We start from the raw sequence: 18,779 nt of genomic DNA on the forward strand, positions 1-18,779 counted from the left end.
TTTCACATGAATACATTTCCAAGTTCCAAGTGACTTCCATTTTGTCTTCCACACTTTCTGCCATTTAAAATTTTGAACTCAGCATATTCATCTTCGCCATTAATATCATCCCCCCGGGTTTGCACCAATGGATAATCATCCTATCCCTTTGCTTACATCCATACTCACCGTCACCTTCTTCTTCTCAGTAGCTTTGCCTCAATCCTACTCTCAGCAAAATGAAACATACTCTGTGTGCAGCCAACCATACAGTTGTGGATCTCTCACAAACATTTCCTACCCTTTCTGGGGACACAGTAGACCCAGTTTTTGTGGCAGAAATGGCTTCCAGCTCGCGTGCCTGAATGATCTGAACACTACAATTCAAGCTGGCTCACAAACCTTCAATGTACTGAAGATTAACCAGAGTGGTTTCACCATGCGACTTGTGCCACCAGAGCCAGCATATAATCTTTGTCCTCCCAATATTTCCAATATTTCTCTGAGTAGCAGTCCCTTCAGTTTCCTCTCTACAGTTCAGAACATCACTGTGTTATACGATTGTCCCTCCCAGATTTCTGGTGCAAACAACTTAACGTGCCAGAATAATCCTGGTAAACAAGCATTCTATGTGAATGAAACCCAGTTGCAGCGACTTTCAGGATTTGACAGATGCGGGTATCGTATTCAAGTGCCAGTTTCAGTGGATATTCCCCTGCGTTCTCTGAAGAATGCTCTGGATGAAGGGTTTGATGTGAAGTATGATGCATCGGAGTGTGAAGCATGCAAGACTTCTGGAGGAACATGTGGAGCGAATCAGAGTAATAGCTCTATGTTCTCATGTTACTGTCGTGATGGAACAGCCCACAATACAGCCTGTTCTACTAGCAGCAGTACGTTCTCTTTAATTTTTCTCCCCACAAATCTCTCTCTCTGTGTAGAGTGTGTTATATATTCGTCTTCAATTTTCATAGCGTCTAAGTGTTCTGTGTTTTGGTGGCAGGTAAAAGAAACAAAGCATTGAAGCTAGTTTTAGGTATGGCATCTCACTTCCAAGATTGTTTTGAGCATTTTAAACTGGAACTTCTACCTCAATGGCAGATAGATTTATTTTTTTTCTTTTTTCTGTTTTGGTGATGGTACCAGAACGGTCAAAGCTCGATTCTACAGCAGCATCATGAAATTTTTTGTTTATTTTTCGTAGGTTTTGTAGCTACTGGAGTTGGATTGCCTCTCATAGCTGTCACCATATGCAAAAATAAAGCTAAAATATGGCGGTTCATAACAAGCCGAGTTGGCAACAAGAAGAAGGATCGAGAAATTGAAGCCTTCCTTCGAAGTCAGGGGCCTCTGGCTCTGGAAAGATACAGCTTCTCGGGTTTGAAGAAAATGACGGACTCGTTCAAAGTCAAACTTGGAGAAGGAGGCTACGGTGCTGTTTACAAAGGCAAGCTACTTGATGGCTGTGCCGTAGCAGTAAAACTCCTGCACGAAGCCAATGAGGACAGCGAAGAATTCATCAACGAAGTCGCTAGCATCGGCAAAACCTCCCATGTTAATGTCGTCACCCTCCTGGGTTTTTGCTTAGAAGGACGTAGAAGAGCTCTGGTCTACGAGTTCATGTCCAATGGTTCTCTGGAAAAGTTCATTTCCAAGAAGAAACCAGATGATCAAGCTGTTCCATCACTGAGTTGGGAGACTTTATGTGAGATTGCCAAAGGAATAGCTCGAGGACTAGACTACCTTCACAAGGGATGCAACACCCGAATATTACATTTTGATATAAAGCCACATAATATCCTTCTGGATGAAAAATATCACCCAAAGATCTCAGACTTCGGGCTGGCCAAGCTGAACACCAAAGAAGAGAGCATTATCTCCATATCAAACGCGAGAGGGACGATCGGGTATGTGGCTCCAGAAGTGTGGAACAAAAGCATAGGAGGAGTTTCACATAAGTCCGACGTATACAGCTACGGAATGATGCTGCTGGAGATGGTTGGAGGACGGAAGAACACTAACGTTGTTGAATCCGAAGGAAGCAGCGGGTCGGGGAGCGAGTTGTATTCCCTCCATTGACGATGTACAAGAAGCTTGAAGCGGGAAGTGACGTGGGCGGTGTTAAAGGGATGACCAGCGATGAAGAGAATGAGATAGCGAAGAAGATGACAATGGTGGGACTGTGGTGCATTCAGACAATTCCTGCTCAAAGACCAACCATGAGCAGAGTCATTGAAATGTTGGAAGCTAGTACGGAATCTTTGGAAATGCCGCCGAAGCCTTTTATGTCTTCTCCTTCGACATCAACCTCTGAATGTTCCTTTACATTAGCTTCACTGCAGAGTGCTTGATGTTTATTTTAATCTTGTAAACTTATTAAATGCGAAAATAATGTAAATTAAAGTGCATGAAAGCATGTAAGAACATGTTTCTGTTGCGTGTCTCTTGTTCTGCCCTCTATATGCGTTTGCCATGTCGATGGCTCGATGCTTGGTCAGCCATTTGTTCTAAAAGTTTCATTAGCTAGCCAACTCAGCAATCAGACTCTTGTTAAGGGTTTGAAACTTGGAGGCCTAATTAACAGAGTAAAGGTGTTGAAGTGTAAATTTCACTTTTAAAAATCTGTTTGCTGCCAATCTACTTCCGGATCTATAGCATTATCACCTTCGTGTCCTCAGATGAAAATGAAATCCGTTTCATTGACATCGATCACGAGACTCTTGATATTACATGCACGGATTGACGGTGTCTATTTCAAGAGGCGATCCAAATGTGACCAATCGATACTTTAACAAATACAGTTATCAGCGCTTCTTTTACCTCCTTGCACTCGACATTAGAGTAAATTAAAAATTTAATTTAATTTTAAATATAAGATTTTGATACATTTTGTCTTTCATATTAATTTATGTTTTCCCAAAGTAGTTCTATAATGATTGCACATATTAAATACTACCTTCAGTCCTTAATATGAGAATTTATTTAACTTTTATTTTAGTCTTAGATATAAAACCTCAATCATTTTGTTTCTTATATTTATCCATTTTATCTCAAGATAGTTCTTGTAATAATAGTAGTTATAACTAATACACTTGATTAATAAGAATATTTTTGAAAAAAACAGCATCTATTTATTACAAATAACTAACTTAACTATTTTTTTTTGATCTACTCAAGTTAGTCGATTAGCTCTTATATTAAGGACCAGACGTGGTAGTTTCATTTATAATTTATATTACTAATAATGGTATTTTAGAACAGAAAATACTCATTTATTATAAATAACTAACTCAACTAATTTTTTAATATTTATAAATTAATTATGTATAGCTTTTATATTAAAGGCTGAAAATAATGTTTTATTAATTTTTTTACTCTAGTATCAATAATCACCATAATAAGATCTACAATCTGAGAACATCAGATTTCAAGCCATATATTGAGCCTGTTGTGATCCGTATTGGCAGCATAGCACCTATACATTAAAGTAACCAAGGAAAAAAAAAAAAAATCTCCGATGAATGCTGGCAATTCGTCATTAAACCAATTTCTGGATGAATAAATTCTAAGTACAGTAATATCAAATCAGGTTCTAAAGGCAATAGGCTATAAGGCTAGCTATAGGAGGAAATAAACCTTTAAATTAATTCTAAAAAAAACTTATAAGCCAGCAAATGAATGATAATTTCAAATACATTTGTATATACGTACTACATACACGCACAATATTTATGATTTCTCCTTCGACAGCAATTTTTGAATCTTCCTTCGTAGCGTTTGATGTTTACTTGTATAAATTTGTTGGATGTGAATAATGTTTCACATCCCGCACAGGCCTCACCTACCGCTGCATCTCTTGTATCCCCTTTTCTTTGATGGATGAATATTATTTTCAACATATAATTTTTTATTCTTAAAATTCATGTCTGTTTTGGTTTTAATCCATCAAATTTTAAACTCACAGTTTTAATTTATAAAATTTAATCTGTCTTAAAATATTAGTTTTCATAGATGTAACGATGTTAAATTCTAATAACATCATAAACAGTATTAAATTGGTTATGTTGACTCATTATATTCTCAAAACGCATTTGTTTGGCTCCAAGCTTTTCTTTCTTACTATTCGTCTCAAGAGTTCTTTACTACACTGTATTCTGTTATCCACACAAAATCTAGTTAAGTATTATTCAATAAGTTTATATCACTACTTTTAGTATTATGATGACACTTCAGTAAATTTTAATATTATTACACTTTCAGTTATTAATGTTTTAAAATAAACTAAATTTCAAGAACTAAAATTAGGTTTGAAATTTGAAAAACCAAAACTAAAATGGATTTAAATTTTAGGTATAAAAAGTTATATTAACCCTAATAACGTGATACAAATTTTGTTCTAGAATGGCAAGTACGTTTATGAATCACAGCTGTTCTTTTGTATTTTTTTCAAAGGACATAACCGCTTGAAGTGACAGTATAAGCATTATTTATGTTTTCCCGTCCCATTCCTCCTAAAATCGGGTTGTCATTACGTTTTGCATCATGCAAGCAAATCTAATCAAATCTAATCTAAGGGGCTAGTGGGGGCTCACCAATTTTTCTGGTACGAAAGGGGCTCACCAATTTTTTTCCCCTAAATTATAAACATTCTTCTATTAAAAATAATTCTATTTGAGACATTGTTTAATTTTAAATGTGGATACTTTTTTTAATAGGGATTTAAATTTTAATTTGTCACGTTATGAAATACTAATCTTTTCTGCTAGACCTAATCCCTGTTCATAGGACTCACCGATTTGATTTGAGGAGATACATGATAGCATCATGGGCTTTGTTATTTGGGCCTCGACCTTAATTAATAGATAGCCACTGACGGATCCAAAATGAATGGGAGTGAGAGTCAATCTGAACTCAAAACTCAGAAGTGCAGTAACAAGTCACAGGTTATCTTCCATATAACAACTAATAGCGGCATATTTTTTGTCCTAAACATAACATCTAATATACTTTGCATTGACTTCATTGCAGGGTGCTTGATGTTTAATAATCTTGTAAACTTTTTGCATGCAAAAATAAGTAAATTAAGGGTATGTGTGGTACGAGAAAAAATGAGAGGAGAGGAGTGAAGGAAAAATTTTAATAAGTTTGATTTAAAAAATTAAAAGAATAGGGTTAAAAGCTTTTTATTAATCATTATTATTTTAATTAAAATTTCAAAACCCTGCTTCTCTAATTTTTTAAGTAAAGCTTATTAATATTTTTTTCCTCTTTCCTTTCTCTCTATTTCACTAATACCAAACAGTATTTACAGCGCATGAAAGCATGTGAAAACATCTTTCTTTTTTAGTTTGCCTTGTAAACTTGTTTGTTTTTAGTTTCTGAATGTAGTCCTCAGTTTTTCATTAAAAAAAAAAAAATTTCTTTCCTTTGCTTCTCTGTCTGAAGGTGTCGTTTTACAGTGTGGAGCCATGCGTTTTATGGGTTCCGTCCTATGTGTTTGCCACGTGGATCGTTCGATACTTGGTCTGCGGTGTATTCTGACTTTCGTTAGCTAGCGAACTCAGAATCGTATTAACGGCTTTGAAGTACAGGATTGCATGCCTTAAATTTTAAAACACACGGACTGATTTCAAGATTAGTGAAAACCATAGGGATTAGAATAATAAGGCTTGTTTGATTTCTTATTTTGAAAACAATTTTTTATTTTAAATTTGTTTGGTATTTTGTTTTTAGTTGGTGCTTTTAAAAAATAAAAAAACAGCAATATGTTTTTAAAAATTAAAAAACCAAAACAAATGTCAGATTTTTTTTTTGTTTTTTATTTTGTAGTTTTTATTTTAAAAAATTAGAAAAATCTTCTCTTTTTGTTTCACTGATTATCCATCACGTATTATTGTCATGCCACAGCCCACAATTGTCATGTGATTTGCTATATTTTTTTTGTTTTAAATATGTTTTTTTAAAATAATTATCCAAACAGATTTTTTTATTTTTTTATTCTTAACATTAAAAAAATAATTTTATAGTATTGTTTCTGGAATAAGGGGGGGAAAAAGAACAAACAACCACGTAATTTCCCCTTTCAAAAATCTATCCGCTCCCAATCTACTCCCCGAATGTTTAAGGGCTTGTTTGAAGTTTTATTCAAAATGGATTTTTAAGTAAATTTATGTAATTCGAGATAAAACTCTCATCACATACTTATATCATATTCCATAAATCACGTTTGAAAAATTATTTATAAATCAATTCAAATAATCCTTAAAGCTATATGGCTTGTTGCTCGCCTTCTCTTTCATTTTGCTTTCCTTCTTTAGTTTCATACCAACAATGTCAGGACCACTTTTCCACTTTCAATTGCATCATCGAATGGTTGGAGCTCAGATGAAAATGATCGATCACGCGAGACTCTTGATATTACATGGATTTGAAAGTAGAGCAAACTTTTCACTCCATCATCACCAACAAGGTGTTTGAATTGAAACAAAATTATGATTTTAAAAGTGATTTTACGGTATACAAAATAACTATATGAAAGAATTTGTCTTAATTTATAAAAAAATATTTTTAAAAAGTACTTTTACAGCTTTCCAAACACCTCCCAAGTCTTAAGCTCTTTTTTTGCACAGTTACCCTTAAATCAACCGGGCACAGATCAAAATACTTTGAAGTAGCCCTTAAATCCGCAACTCCATTGTTTTCCTGAGGGTTTGAGGAAACACATGATTAGCATCATTGGCTTTGTTATCTGAGCTTGGATCTGAATTGAGAGATAGAAACTGACCCCACTAATAATCGGTACGGAACCTCTCTTATTCTTTTCCATCCTCTTAATTATTCTCTTCTTCAATCGTAATTTCATCTAAAGCTTAAAACCGACTCACTTATCATAGCCACGTCGTTTTGCGAAGTTTTTTTAAGACTTGGAAGCACCCGTGATTCAGATCTTCGCCTGTATTATGTATCAGTATTACAGCAAACACAGCCATGGCTTCCACCGTGATTAGACACTGGGCTTTCTAGCTTTGATTTTACAAGCTCACACAATCCTAGAGCAGTAGTGTCCATCTTTGATAAATTTTTCACAACGATTAAATAGAAACTGACCCTATTAATAATAGCTTGGTGTGTGAGGGGTGGTTATTGGGTGCTGCCGAATAGTATTTTAAAGAGAGAATTATAAAAAGATACCAAATAAAGAAAATAATTAAAAAACAAGTCATAAAAGTTGTCATTCTTACCGTCAGTTTATTATTATAGACTGTTGAGATTGTTATTGAAATTTTTTTGTAATTATTTTTTTCTGTCAAATTTAATTATAATTCCCTTTATTTTAAGTAGGGTTGTTTCCGATGAAAGAATGTGCCTGCTAAGAAGAAGCCTGGTGTTGTCATTTTGACGTCCTGGGTCGGTGTGCCCTCTCCGAGAAGGGGGTTTTGCTGTCTCTTGCCAAGTTTCATTCTTCTCTTTGCTGAAGGACGTCAATACTCTCCATCAATAGTCCTAACTCCTAGCCATAAATGCATGCCTCTTCTTCAAAGTTGGATTTGGATGAACTGACATGCTCTGTCAAGAAAAAAAAAAACTGAAAAATTAGGAAACATATTCCAAATCATTTATTTTTAAATCGCACACATCTGACAGTAGAAAAACTAAAAATAATACAATGTTTTATTCCATATTTAAAATATTTCTTATAAAAACTAACGCAAGCTAACATACCTCTTAAAGAAACAATAAAATACTATCTTCGATTTTAATTATAATATTTTTTTTTATAAACCGTAAAATCTTATAATAAAACAGGAGGCGGTAGTATTAAATTAATTTCTAGTATTGCTTAGTCAACGATTCCCTGCTGACTCAGTCTTCAAGGCGGCCACCCTTTTTGTGGAAGAGAGAAAAAAGAAAAGCAGCGCCGTGGCCCATTTTATAGCAGTCGTACAGGCGCATTTAATAGCCAACGGCCCTATTGCCGCCAGTCGAAGTCTCACAGAAATGTCTGGACTGCAGGCACATCCCAGTCATCCCAGCCACCGGCTCGGATGCTTTTGCAAAAACTCCCAAGGAGTAATCCATTACAACCTCTGCAGACAAGGTCAATTCTAGCAAAGTCCGATCCTTTGTTAAAGGCTCCATCAAAATTACTAGTAATTTTCAAAGGGACAGAGGGCTCTTTGACTGGTGTTATTTCCTCTTCTTCCTCCTCTCTTTTTAATGGTCACTAGCTAAGACTAAGCAGTTATTATTCCATTAGACGAGTGGATAATTTAATTCCTTCCTTTGAAAAAAATAGTGAGCGGCCACTTTTTTTGGGTTTCAGGCGGAAATGTCACGTGAGATATTTTATTATTATTATAACTAATTAGATATTTAATTAGAAAATTAATAAAATATTTTGAGTGTGACTCATAAATTGAGACCCACATCTAATTTTGGCCAATATGTTGCATTTTCTCGTGAGAAACACAATTAAATTTCTGATGAGTAAAAATTTTGAACGATACATTTAAGAGTAAAATATTCTGACTACCGTTCTAATTTACATCAATTACACATACTTTCTTTTTATTTTAAAAATATACAGTTTAATCTAATAAGTTAACACCGTTAGAATTATTCTAAAAAGGTTCTAAAAAGATTATTTTTAACTGAAATTTATATTAAAATAAATTTTACTTACTATTTTACTCTTCATTCTAATAAATTTAAATTATATTTTTACAGTTACATAACTCTTTAAGGCAAACACAAAGACTTGATTAAAGATTTAACTACTTTTCAATAAATATATATATACTTTGACTAAACATGTTTATAAATTTTCGTAACAAAGATGTCTTTAAAAATTTTGAATTATAAATTTAATAATTTATACAATATTTTAAACTTACATTATTTAAATTCTATGATAAACAAAAACTATATATTTGAAATATGTTTTTATAATTTAAAACAAATCAATATAAATAATTTCTATGAATGTAATAAAATATTAAAATTATAAAATTTTATGATTTAGATCAAAATTGATAAATTTTATAACATATTAGAAATTTTAAAAATATGCATATTAGAATTATTTTTGATTTTATAAAAAAATATTTTTTGAAAAATATAAATGTTTAAATAATTATTAAGTTAAAAAGGGCTATTTGATTAAAAAATAATTTAAAATAAAACTTAACGGTCAACTAATGGTTTGGGTGGATAGAAATTGAATATTAATTATGGAAGGGAGGTTTGTGTAATATACATTTTAATCATAAGAGAGGTTTATATATGTTTTCAAAATAGATGGGAGGTTTCTATAATTGAGATAACATAGAAGGGTGGTTGGTATATTTTACTCTACATTTAAAGAAAGGGTTTTATCTACTCTTTTATATTTTGTTTGGTACAAAGCATTGAAAATGAAGTATATAGAATAAGATTACAATTGAGAAAAATTATTAAAAAAAATATTAATATGAGTAATTACTTGTTATCCAGGATTGAGCAAACCTGTGGATGTAAGGTTAAGGAATAACAATTTCTTATGGTTTTTCTTAATCTTACATATATGAGCTTGTCTAATCTTATATAATGAATTATAATCTCATGAAACAAATAATCTCCCATATTGAATATCTTTTTAATAGATTTGTATAATTCTCTAATCGGTGACAACTATTCCCCGGCTGCCCTCGTTATACCCTTTTCCAGAAAGAGAAGAGATCTAAAGAATTATTTTTCTTCAGACTCTTTCTAATTGCGCTTCTCTTTTCTCATCTCAGATCCCGAGGTCCATTGAAAGTCAAAGTTATCATAATAGGTATTTATGAAGTCTCCCAGAGATCCATACTTGAGCCATCTGGTTTATTCACTTGTTTATACGAATATGTCTTGCCCGTAAAAAAAGAAACAATGAATGCGTAGGTGTTTTCTTCCTCCTTCTTCGATGTCTTTCCTCCCCATAATCATCCAAAACAACCTCTATTCAATCTTCTTCTTATCCTATTTGTTCACCAGAATCACCTTGTGTTCATCTCTCAACTCAAAACTTGAAGCTTGTCGCCCCACAATCTGCGGTAACCAAACAATAACCTACCCATTTTACATCGAAGGCCGACAACAATCCTTCTGTGGGTACCCTGGTTTCGGTCTTTCTTGCTCCGATAATGGCCTCCCAATCCTCAATATCTCCCACACTCAGTACATTATTCGTGAAATTTCCTACGTACTCCACTCAATTCGAGTGTCGGAGGCTGCCATCTCGTCGTCAAACGGCACATCGTGTGGGATTCCTCGTACTCACAACATCACCGTAGATGGAACCAGATTCACTTTCGCCCCAGAGCAGATTAACCTATTCTTGATGTTCGGATGCAACTTGAGGTCGCTGCCAAGTGATTTCATGAAGTACAGAGTTGGGTGTTCTCCAGAAAACGAGACGATGTCTGTTTTGGCAATGACAGAGGCAGGTGAAGATTTGAGATCTGCGTCTGAGAAATGTAACGGCGGGGTGGTGAAAACGAAAGTGGAAAATAATACTAAAGTTAATGGAGACGTCGTGAGAAGAGGGTTTGTGTTGAAGTGGACAGTGGCTCTCTGCAGTTTATGTCAGGAGAGCGGAGGGAAGTGTGGCTTCGACTTCAGCAAAAGTGTTTATAGTTTCAGATGCTATTGCCCAGATAGAGATCATGCTGTGAGATGTGATCCCGGAGCCGGTTAGTCGTTTCCTATTTCATGCCTCTTGATAGATGATAAGTTTTTTACAGTTCATATCCAATGATGATTTTTTCTTTTATTCCTCCATCTGCCCTAAATATAAAACTTTATTTATAATGAAATTTTGTATTTAGAATCAAATCATTGACGACGAAGCCTTCGTTTTACTATTAATTACTACTTTTGAACTTTAAGCTGCCATTTATTTCTTATAAAAAGACTTGAAGCTAGGAAGTAGTATTTGATTAAATTCTTCGTCTAGAAAATAATGAACCACATATGATTTTTTTGGTAGAAAACCTCATGTGATTTAAGCTGTCATTCGCCTTCTCCTTCTCCCTTTCCACTTTCCTTCAAAGAGGTCAACAAACTCTTCAAAAGAGGACACTAACCAAGGAGATAGCTTTATTTTAGTTTTCAAATGCTTGTACTCAAGTTCTATGATGCTCTTACACACATCTGTATGATATTTTATTGAAAGGAAAATTAATCTTGTGTTCCTTATAATTTTGACACATTTATAACTCAGTTCTTATATTTTGAATCGGTATAACTCAATTCTTATATTTTGACTTGATTGTAACTCAGTCTTTGAAGTTTAACTCGTTATCCATTTTATAATTTAGTCCTTGTATTTTTGAAAAATGAAATTATATAGAAGGGCTACACTATAAAATGGTTAAAAGTATACAGATCGAGTTGCAGCGAGTCAAATTTCAACGAATGAGCTACAATTGAGTCAAAACTATAGGGATTGAGTTGCGCCAAGTTAAAATATAAGGATTGAATTACAAATGAGTAAAAACTATAGAGACCAAGAGATTAATTTTCAGTTTATTGAATAATTTGGTAACAAACAATAAAAAAGAAGGGGAAATAAAAAGTTGCACAGTTTTATCTTAAAACCAACTGAGAATGTTTAGAATTCTTGAAAAGTGTATTATCAAGAAAAGAAAGCCAAATCGTCATAGTGACAGAGTTACATGATTGAGTTTATCACTTTTAGACAAGTGCTATGTCTAACTTAATTTCTCTTTGCTCATCCTAATTGCAGGCCGGAAAACAAACCTTATCATAGGTAATGAACCAAACTTCTTTTTGTTTCATATTGTTTCCTTATAATATTTACATATCTTTTGCACACTATCGGTTTTGATGCTGCTTCACCTGCGTGCTCCTCCCTGTATTTATATCCAAGCTAGAATAAGAGGAATCGTTTTGGTTCATATCAGAATGGATCTTAGTTGAAGCTTGTAAACGTACATATATAACTGAATAGCATCACCTATATATTCATTAGCATACATATAGATTAAAATATAGCCTGACAATAAAATCCGTTATTATAACACTATTTTTTCTCGTTTATTTCACAAGACTTAGCTTTAAAGCATCCCCTAACCATATTTTATCCTAGAAAATGAAGAATCTTTCATATTTTCTACTCAATAACTTGCATACTATATGTGACAGGTATAACGATTGCAGCCGTTGGAGCATTGCTAATACCTGTTATCTGTTTTTATTGTAAAATCAAGAAAACAGAGTTTTGGAAGACATCAAGGATTAACCAAAATATTGAAGTCTTCATTAAAAACCATGGACCATTGGCTCTAACAAGATATAAGTACGCAGAAGTCAAGAAAATGACCAATTCTTTTGAAGTAAAATTGGGACAAGGCGGTTATGGTGCAGTATACAAAGGAAAATTACTAGATGAACAGCTTGTTGCTGTAAAGTTATTGAAGTTATCCAAAGGGAATGGAGAATAATTCATTAATGAGGTTGCTAGCATCAGTAGAACTTCCCATGTCAATGTTGTTGCACTCCTTGGGTTTTGTTTGGAAGGCCATAAAAAGGCTCTCATATATGAGTTTATGTCCAATGGGTCTCTTGACAAGTTCATTCACAACAAGACAGATGAAGCTGATCCATCATTGACTTGGGAAAATTTGTACGAAATTGCAATTGGTACAGCCCGAGGTCTAGAATACTTGCATAAAGGATGTAACACTCGAATTCTACATTTTGACATAAAGCCTCATAATATCCTTTTGGATGAAAATTTTTGTCCCAAGATCTCAGATTTTGGACTCGCTAAGCTCTGTCCAAGGAAAGAAAGCATCATTTCAATTTCGGAAGCAAGAGGGACTGTAGGATATCTTGCTCCAGAAGTTTGGAATAGAAATATTGGTGGGGTTTCACATAAGTCAGACGTCTACAGTTATGGAATGATGCTATTGGACATGGTTGGAGGGCGAAAGAACATCAATGCTGACATTAACTGCACAACCGAGAACTATTTTCCAGATTGGATATATGATAAACTTGAGCAAGGCAGCAATTCGGGAAGTGATAGAGCGAACAACATGGAGGAAAATGATCTTGCAAAAAGAATGACCATTGTAGGTCTGTGGTGCATTCAGACATTTCCAACTCAAAGACCAACAATTAGGAGAGTGATTGAAATGTTAGAAGGAAGTTTAGATTCACTAGAAATGCCTCCAAAACCTGTCATATCTTCGCCTCCAAGAGTAGAATTAGAGTCCTCCTCCACTACCAATACCACCGCATAGATTATGGATTCTGAAAGGTCTTCCCGGATGCTGAAGAGAACAAGTGTTGGAGGGGCTGCGCAAGTATGGCATATGACCAAGAAAAAGATTGAAGCCGAAGCCCCTAAAACAAGTGGCTCTTCTGTGCTCTGCGTTCGGATATTTGTTTTCCACTTTGTTATTTCTTGATTCCGCACAATGACAATGTAGTGAATGGGCTTGTTATATTTACGTGTGTCATCAAATTATAAATCAATTTATAAGAGTAACAAATTAGTTTAAAGAAAAATAATAAATATAAATACTTTAAGGTAATTTATTAATTTACTTAATCTTCAAAATAAATCAACCAAATCTTATACGGAATTACTACTACCTCCGGTCCTAATTGTAAGAGCCAGTTGACTAATTTGAGGAGATTAAGGAAGTAAGTTGAGTTAGTTATTTGTCCTAAATAGGTGTTGTCTTTACTAAAATATTCTTGCTAATCAAGTGTATTACCTAGAACTATAATTATTAGAATGATTATCTTAGAAAAAATTAAATAAATATAAGAGACAAAGTGGATTGGGGTCTTATATTTAGGATCAAAATAAAAGTCAAACGGAATCTTATATTAAGGACCGGAGGTAGTATTATAAACCAAAGCAATAAATTATGAATAAATATTTCTGTCAATTCAATAGCGAATTCAATTTCACTCAAACAACAAATAACGAATTCAATGCTCTTTTTACCAACTGAGAGAAGCTAAGAGGCAGAAGAAACCACAATGTCCATGTACAGTTGTATATATGGACACACATTCCCGACATTTTTGTTATTTAATAATAATTCCAATAGACTCAGGGATTTTTTTTTATGGTGTTCGATTTATTTTGTCCTTTCAAACAAACAAAAAAAAACAGAGCGCACACAATTCATAATTATACGATGCACAGCCCTCATTTAAGCCATGCTGATTAATTTAATTTCGTGCCTTTTTACTCCCCCTAAAAATTGCAAGGTTGATTATAAATATTTATTTATAATAAAAGAAATAAATATTTGAATCTGAAGAAAAAAATGTATAGTAAAAAGGTAATGATTATCAATATCCCGTCAATTTCCTTCAAAATGTCTATATTTATTTTATATTTTGTAATTTATTTATTATACATGCATGCATATTTTTTCTTACTTATTTGTTCGTTTTCTTCTTTTTCCTATAATTACTTGATGTAAATATATTCAAATTGTACTCTATATGTATATGGATTAAAATAAAAAAAAACTAAAGAATGTATTTTGTGGGCCACAATGAGGTAAATTTACAAATTAAAGAGACAAATTATATTTTCTTTTCCCCTCTTCACATTATAGACTTTTCTTATCCCCAAATAGTTATCACATTTTTAAATACAGTACATATTATATTTAGATAAAAAAATAATAAAAGATACATTGAAAGTTGTCAAACTGAGGGAAACGGCTAGGTGTCAAATTTCATATGTTATACTGAAGATCAGTAACCTTTCAAATTTTCAAAACAATTACAAAGTTCAAAGCAGTTTGCTATTGATATATTTTAACTTTTAAGAAACTTTACAACATGCATGCTATAGCTAGTCCGACCAATTAACATTGCATGCTCGGAAGTCGAAAGCATGCAAAATGCTCAGAAATAATCGTTAAAGGCTCCGAAAAGAAGAAAGCAATGGGCGAAAATTAAGGCTCTTTTAAATGTGAAACGCTCCTTTTTGGCCAAACACGTGAAACGCTGTTTAAAAGAAATTGTAACTACTATCATACAACAGTTGCAATTCAGCACTAATCGAAACCCAAATTAATAATTCATTCCCAAAAAAAAAAAAAAAATCACAACACGCACAAACACACCTGATGATTCAAGGGAAAACAAAGAAAGTATATGAGTAGGAATACTAGATTAATTCTCAAAGACTATTGTTAGGAAGAGATGGAAGCAACTCAGATTCATGGGGGTTGGGATTATTTTGCTTCTTTTTCTGGAGCTGTTTATTATACTCTCCATAAAAGTAGGACACAAAGCCCCAAAGAGAGAGTACCAAACTAACTCCTTTCTCTGCCGTGAACTTCTCTCTGAAGAAAATCACGGCCAACACTTGAGTTACCGGCAGCAACACCGCAATCAGAATTCCTAACAGAAACGAAGAGGCACAAAAGATAACCCCTGCGGATCCCAGAAAGAATATCTGCCATGTGATCGCAGTGCACACCGCCACAACGTAGTACTTTGTCTCCCCCACCCCAAATTCTCTCGCTTCCCTTCCCATCACCTGCAAAATTATAATCAACACTTACTTTCTTAATATATATATATATATATATAGTTTGATCTTTAGAATGGAGAGATGACCTTGAAGTCGTTGTTGACGAGCATGCCGACGGTACAGAACAGAGTAGCAGTGAAGCTTATGACGAGCTGAACCTGGACGACCAGCGAGTAGGTCACAGGCTGCTTGCTCTTGCCGTACATGAGCTCCAATAATGGCATCAAAAAACTGTACAAGGCCGCCGCCGCTAGTGTCATCACGAATCCCAATACATATTGTTTGGGTGACACGCCAGCAGGACGATCTCCAGATGAATGAAGAGCCAAGACGCCGGCTCCGACGGTGAGCAAGACGATGGCGTTTATGGAGAAAGGGGTGAACTTTTGCCTGACAAGAAGGAAGGCGAAGACGGCTGTGAATGCCAGCTGGGTGGAGACGATGAGAGAGGAAGTGGAGGCCGGCAGGCGAGCTAAGCCGTAAGCGTAGAGGTAATCATCGACGCCCATGAATACACCGATGACGGCTGATGAAAGAAACAAGCGGGAGTCGAGGGAGAAGAAGGGCTTGCGGGTGCGGACGTAAGAGATAATTTGAGGAAGCAAGAGGACGGGGAAGCCGGCGGTTTGGAGCCAGCTGTAGAGCCAGACGCGGTGGCCGCCGTGGACGAAGTAGAGGCGAGTTATGAGAGGGCCGCCAGTGAGGCCTATGCAGACTAAGAGGCAGTTTATTAGCAAAAGGACTCTTTTGCTTCCCTTTTGTTTATCTGAGTCTTCTTGCATATTCTTGCCTGTTTCCATGACACACAATACAGGCTAATTGAAACTAATGACCATTGATTCAGCTCTTCGGTTAGCTCAATGATTCATATGCGCCCGCGCGCACGCATATATAAGCGGAATTTGGAAGCCATTTTCTAAAGTTCCTAAAACGACGCCGTCTCATAACCTGGTTATGCTCCTCCTAATTTACATGTTTTATTATAGGGTCTTAAAAAGTAGCCGAGGTCATAATACAATAGAATTTCTTAATTCTTAATCCGTGGTTAATATGTGAATTTACTGCGTCAAAAAAAGTGTGAATTTAGCATCTCCATCTTAGACATCATTTCCTCATCCAAAATGTTTTTTTTTTTAGAATATATAAGTATTCTCTTATTAGAGATAATCCTGATCGAGACCCTGTTAAACACTAAATGTGAATAATTTCTTCAGTAAAAATTTAAATTTTAATTCATCATATTGTGAAGCACTAGTTTCACACTTTCACTGGTACTTACCCATTGCTTCCTCATCCAAGTTACCTTTCCGGATACACATGGTAGTCCACTTAGATCCAAGCCCGGCAAACTTGAAGTTCCCTAGGCCATGTTTGTTGGGCTCACAAATTGATTCATCGAACCCGTTATATTGGTCTCGGGGCTCCTTCGTCAGGGTCCAACGCGTTTTCTTTTTCTTTTTCTATTTTTGAAGTAATAAGGTCAAATTCTGGGGCCTAGGCTAGAAAATGAGAATAATAAGAAAAAGCAGAACAAAGAGAAGTATGATATGGTAAGCCCATAATGAAAATAGAAATGGAAATAAGCTCACAAGAAGTTAATTTCTCACAACATGGTAAACCCCAAGTTTAAATCCTTAATGGAAGAGGTGTTTATATTTAGTGACTGAAATTATTTCAAACAGAATTGCTTCTAATAAGATAATACCTACGCCTTAGTTAAAAAAATAAAAATAAAAATAAACGTTTGCATGTTTGTATTATAGTATCCAACTCTCTGTTTATGGGTCTTATTATTATATTCCTTGTAATGATAATAATAATTATTTTAGGAAAAATTCATAGGTTCCAAAGTAAGAAAATTAAATACATATAGGCATGCTAAATTTCATTTAATACTAATAGATAGTAAGAAATTTAATATTTATAATTTTAATTAACTTGTAAATAATGCAAATCAACCTATAAATATGAACATTTAACTTATAAACATTAAATTTTGAAACTTGATTTGACAATGACTTATAAACATTAAATCCGCTGCGACCGATTAGTATTAAACAAAATTTGAAAAACCGTCATTCCTTCTTTATTCTTTTCTACTTGGCATAACTCTAGCGTTGGATATTTGTACAGCAACATATAATTTGCCCCAAGTTCTCGAGCTTTGGGCTTATTAAACTTTCAGAAACCGAGATCACTCCCATTAGCCACAGAGACTATAAGATTTTTTTTTCCTACTAAAAATGTTTTTTGGAATAGAAATATAGAAGTTTCGCATGAACGAGACGTTTGTAAAATGATGTCAGGCACGGTTGAAGCCTAGAGGAATATGACTACCGAATCCAAGCGTATAACTAGTCAGATTTATTTTTTCAAACTGAATTTATGATGACGACATATAAATTAAAACAAGGCAACGTTTTGGTGCTTAATGGGGAAAATTAAGCACATGGAGGAAATTGATATTTCAAAGAGAAGGACCAATGTGGGTTTTGTGGTATATTCAAACATTCTTATCTCATATGAGGTAATGAGGATATTTGATAAGCCTATTAGGCCTTGTTTGGTATAGGAAAATGGCATGGAAAAAAATAAGGAAAACAAAAAAAGTCAAAAAGCGCTGCGCTCCTTGGTTTGGCTCAATTGATAAAGGGCAGCAAAAGCACTACTACTAAAAAAAAAAAAACTACATCTGGTCCTTAGTATAAAAGTTAGATAACAAATTTTAAAATATTAAAAAAATTAATTAAGTTAGTTATTTTTTACTAATGTATATTAACCTCCATAAACTATCTTCTTTAACTCTGTATATTAGGTCATTTGAATTATCTCATAGTAAAAACTTCTTAGAATGAATAGGAATATTTAAAATGGATTACGATTTTATATTTAGGACCAAATTCAACCCAACTAGCTTTATTAAGTATGGGAGGTAGTATTAATGACCCCAACTTATCATTTACTCCGTAGCCCACTCATTTAATCAAAGCCATCCCAACTGCTTCACTACTTCTTCATCTTGCAATGATATTGTGCTTACTATTTCAAGAGGGCCTTTTCATCCGCTAAGACATTTGTTATCATTGCTACGTATATATATTGTGCATACTTTTTCTTACCCACCCTATTCCATTGAAAATCTCTAGTCTTTTCATTTGAATTATTCTTCGAATGATTGATATCTACATATACCTAACCCAAGGCATCATTTCTTTTCTTAAGTCCCTCAATCGGGGGTTTCAAT

At 34.2% G+C, this 18,779-nt stretch overlaps 1 protein-coding gene and 1 pseudogene across 1 annotated transcript; one reads left to right on the forward strand and one right to left on the reverse strand.

Moving 5' to 3' along the window:
• The first annotated feature begins 368 nt into the window (after positions 1-368).
• On the forward strand, positions 369-13,284 carry LOC114755468 (LEAF RUST 10 DISEASE-RESISTANCE LOCUS RECEPTOR-LIKE PROTEIN KINASE-like 2.1; annotated as a pseudogene).
• A 1,894-nt stretch (positions 13,285-15,178) lies between these two features.
• LOC114755469 (purine permease 1-like) lies at positions 15,179-16,854 on the reverse strand. The gene is made up of 3 exons (XM_028944350.1): positions 16,815-16,854; positions 15,622-16,325; positions 15,179-15,541 (listed from the first exon to the last, which is right to left on the reverse strand). The coding sequence occupies exons 1-3, from the start codon at positions 16,852-16,854 to the stop codon at positions 15,179-15,181; spliced, it is 1,107 nt and encodes a 368-aa protein (XP_028800183.1).
• Positions 16,855-18,779: the final 1,925 nt, after the last annotated feature.

Source organism: Neltuma alba, unplaced genomic scaffold (genome assembly GCF_004799145.2).
Source record: "Neltuma alba isolate B1F8T4 unplaced genomic scaffold, ASM479914v2 tig00010270_pilon, whole genome shotgun sequence".
NCBI lineage: Eukaryota > Viridiplantae > Streptophyta > Magnoliopsida > Fabales > Fabaceae > Neltuma > Neltuma alba.

What these genes read in the sequence shown, in the direction of transcription:
- LOC114755469 (XM_028944350.1), bottom strand. Translation starts at nt 16,854, where the DNA reads ATGTGTATCCGGAAAGGTAACTTGGATGAGGAAGCAATGG. An exon ending in CTTGGATGAGGAAGCAATGG is followed by an intron (nt 16,326 to 16,814) that starts GTAAGTACCAGT and finishes TCATGGAAACAG; the next exon opens with GCAAGAATATGCAAGAAGAC. An exon ending in TCGTCAACAACGACTTCAAG is followed by an intron (nt 15,542 to 15,621) that starts GTCATCTCTCCA and finishes ATAATTTTGCAG; the next exon opens with GTGATGGGAAGGGAAGCGAG.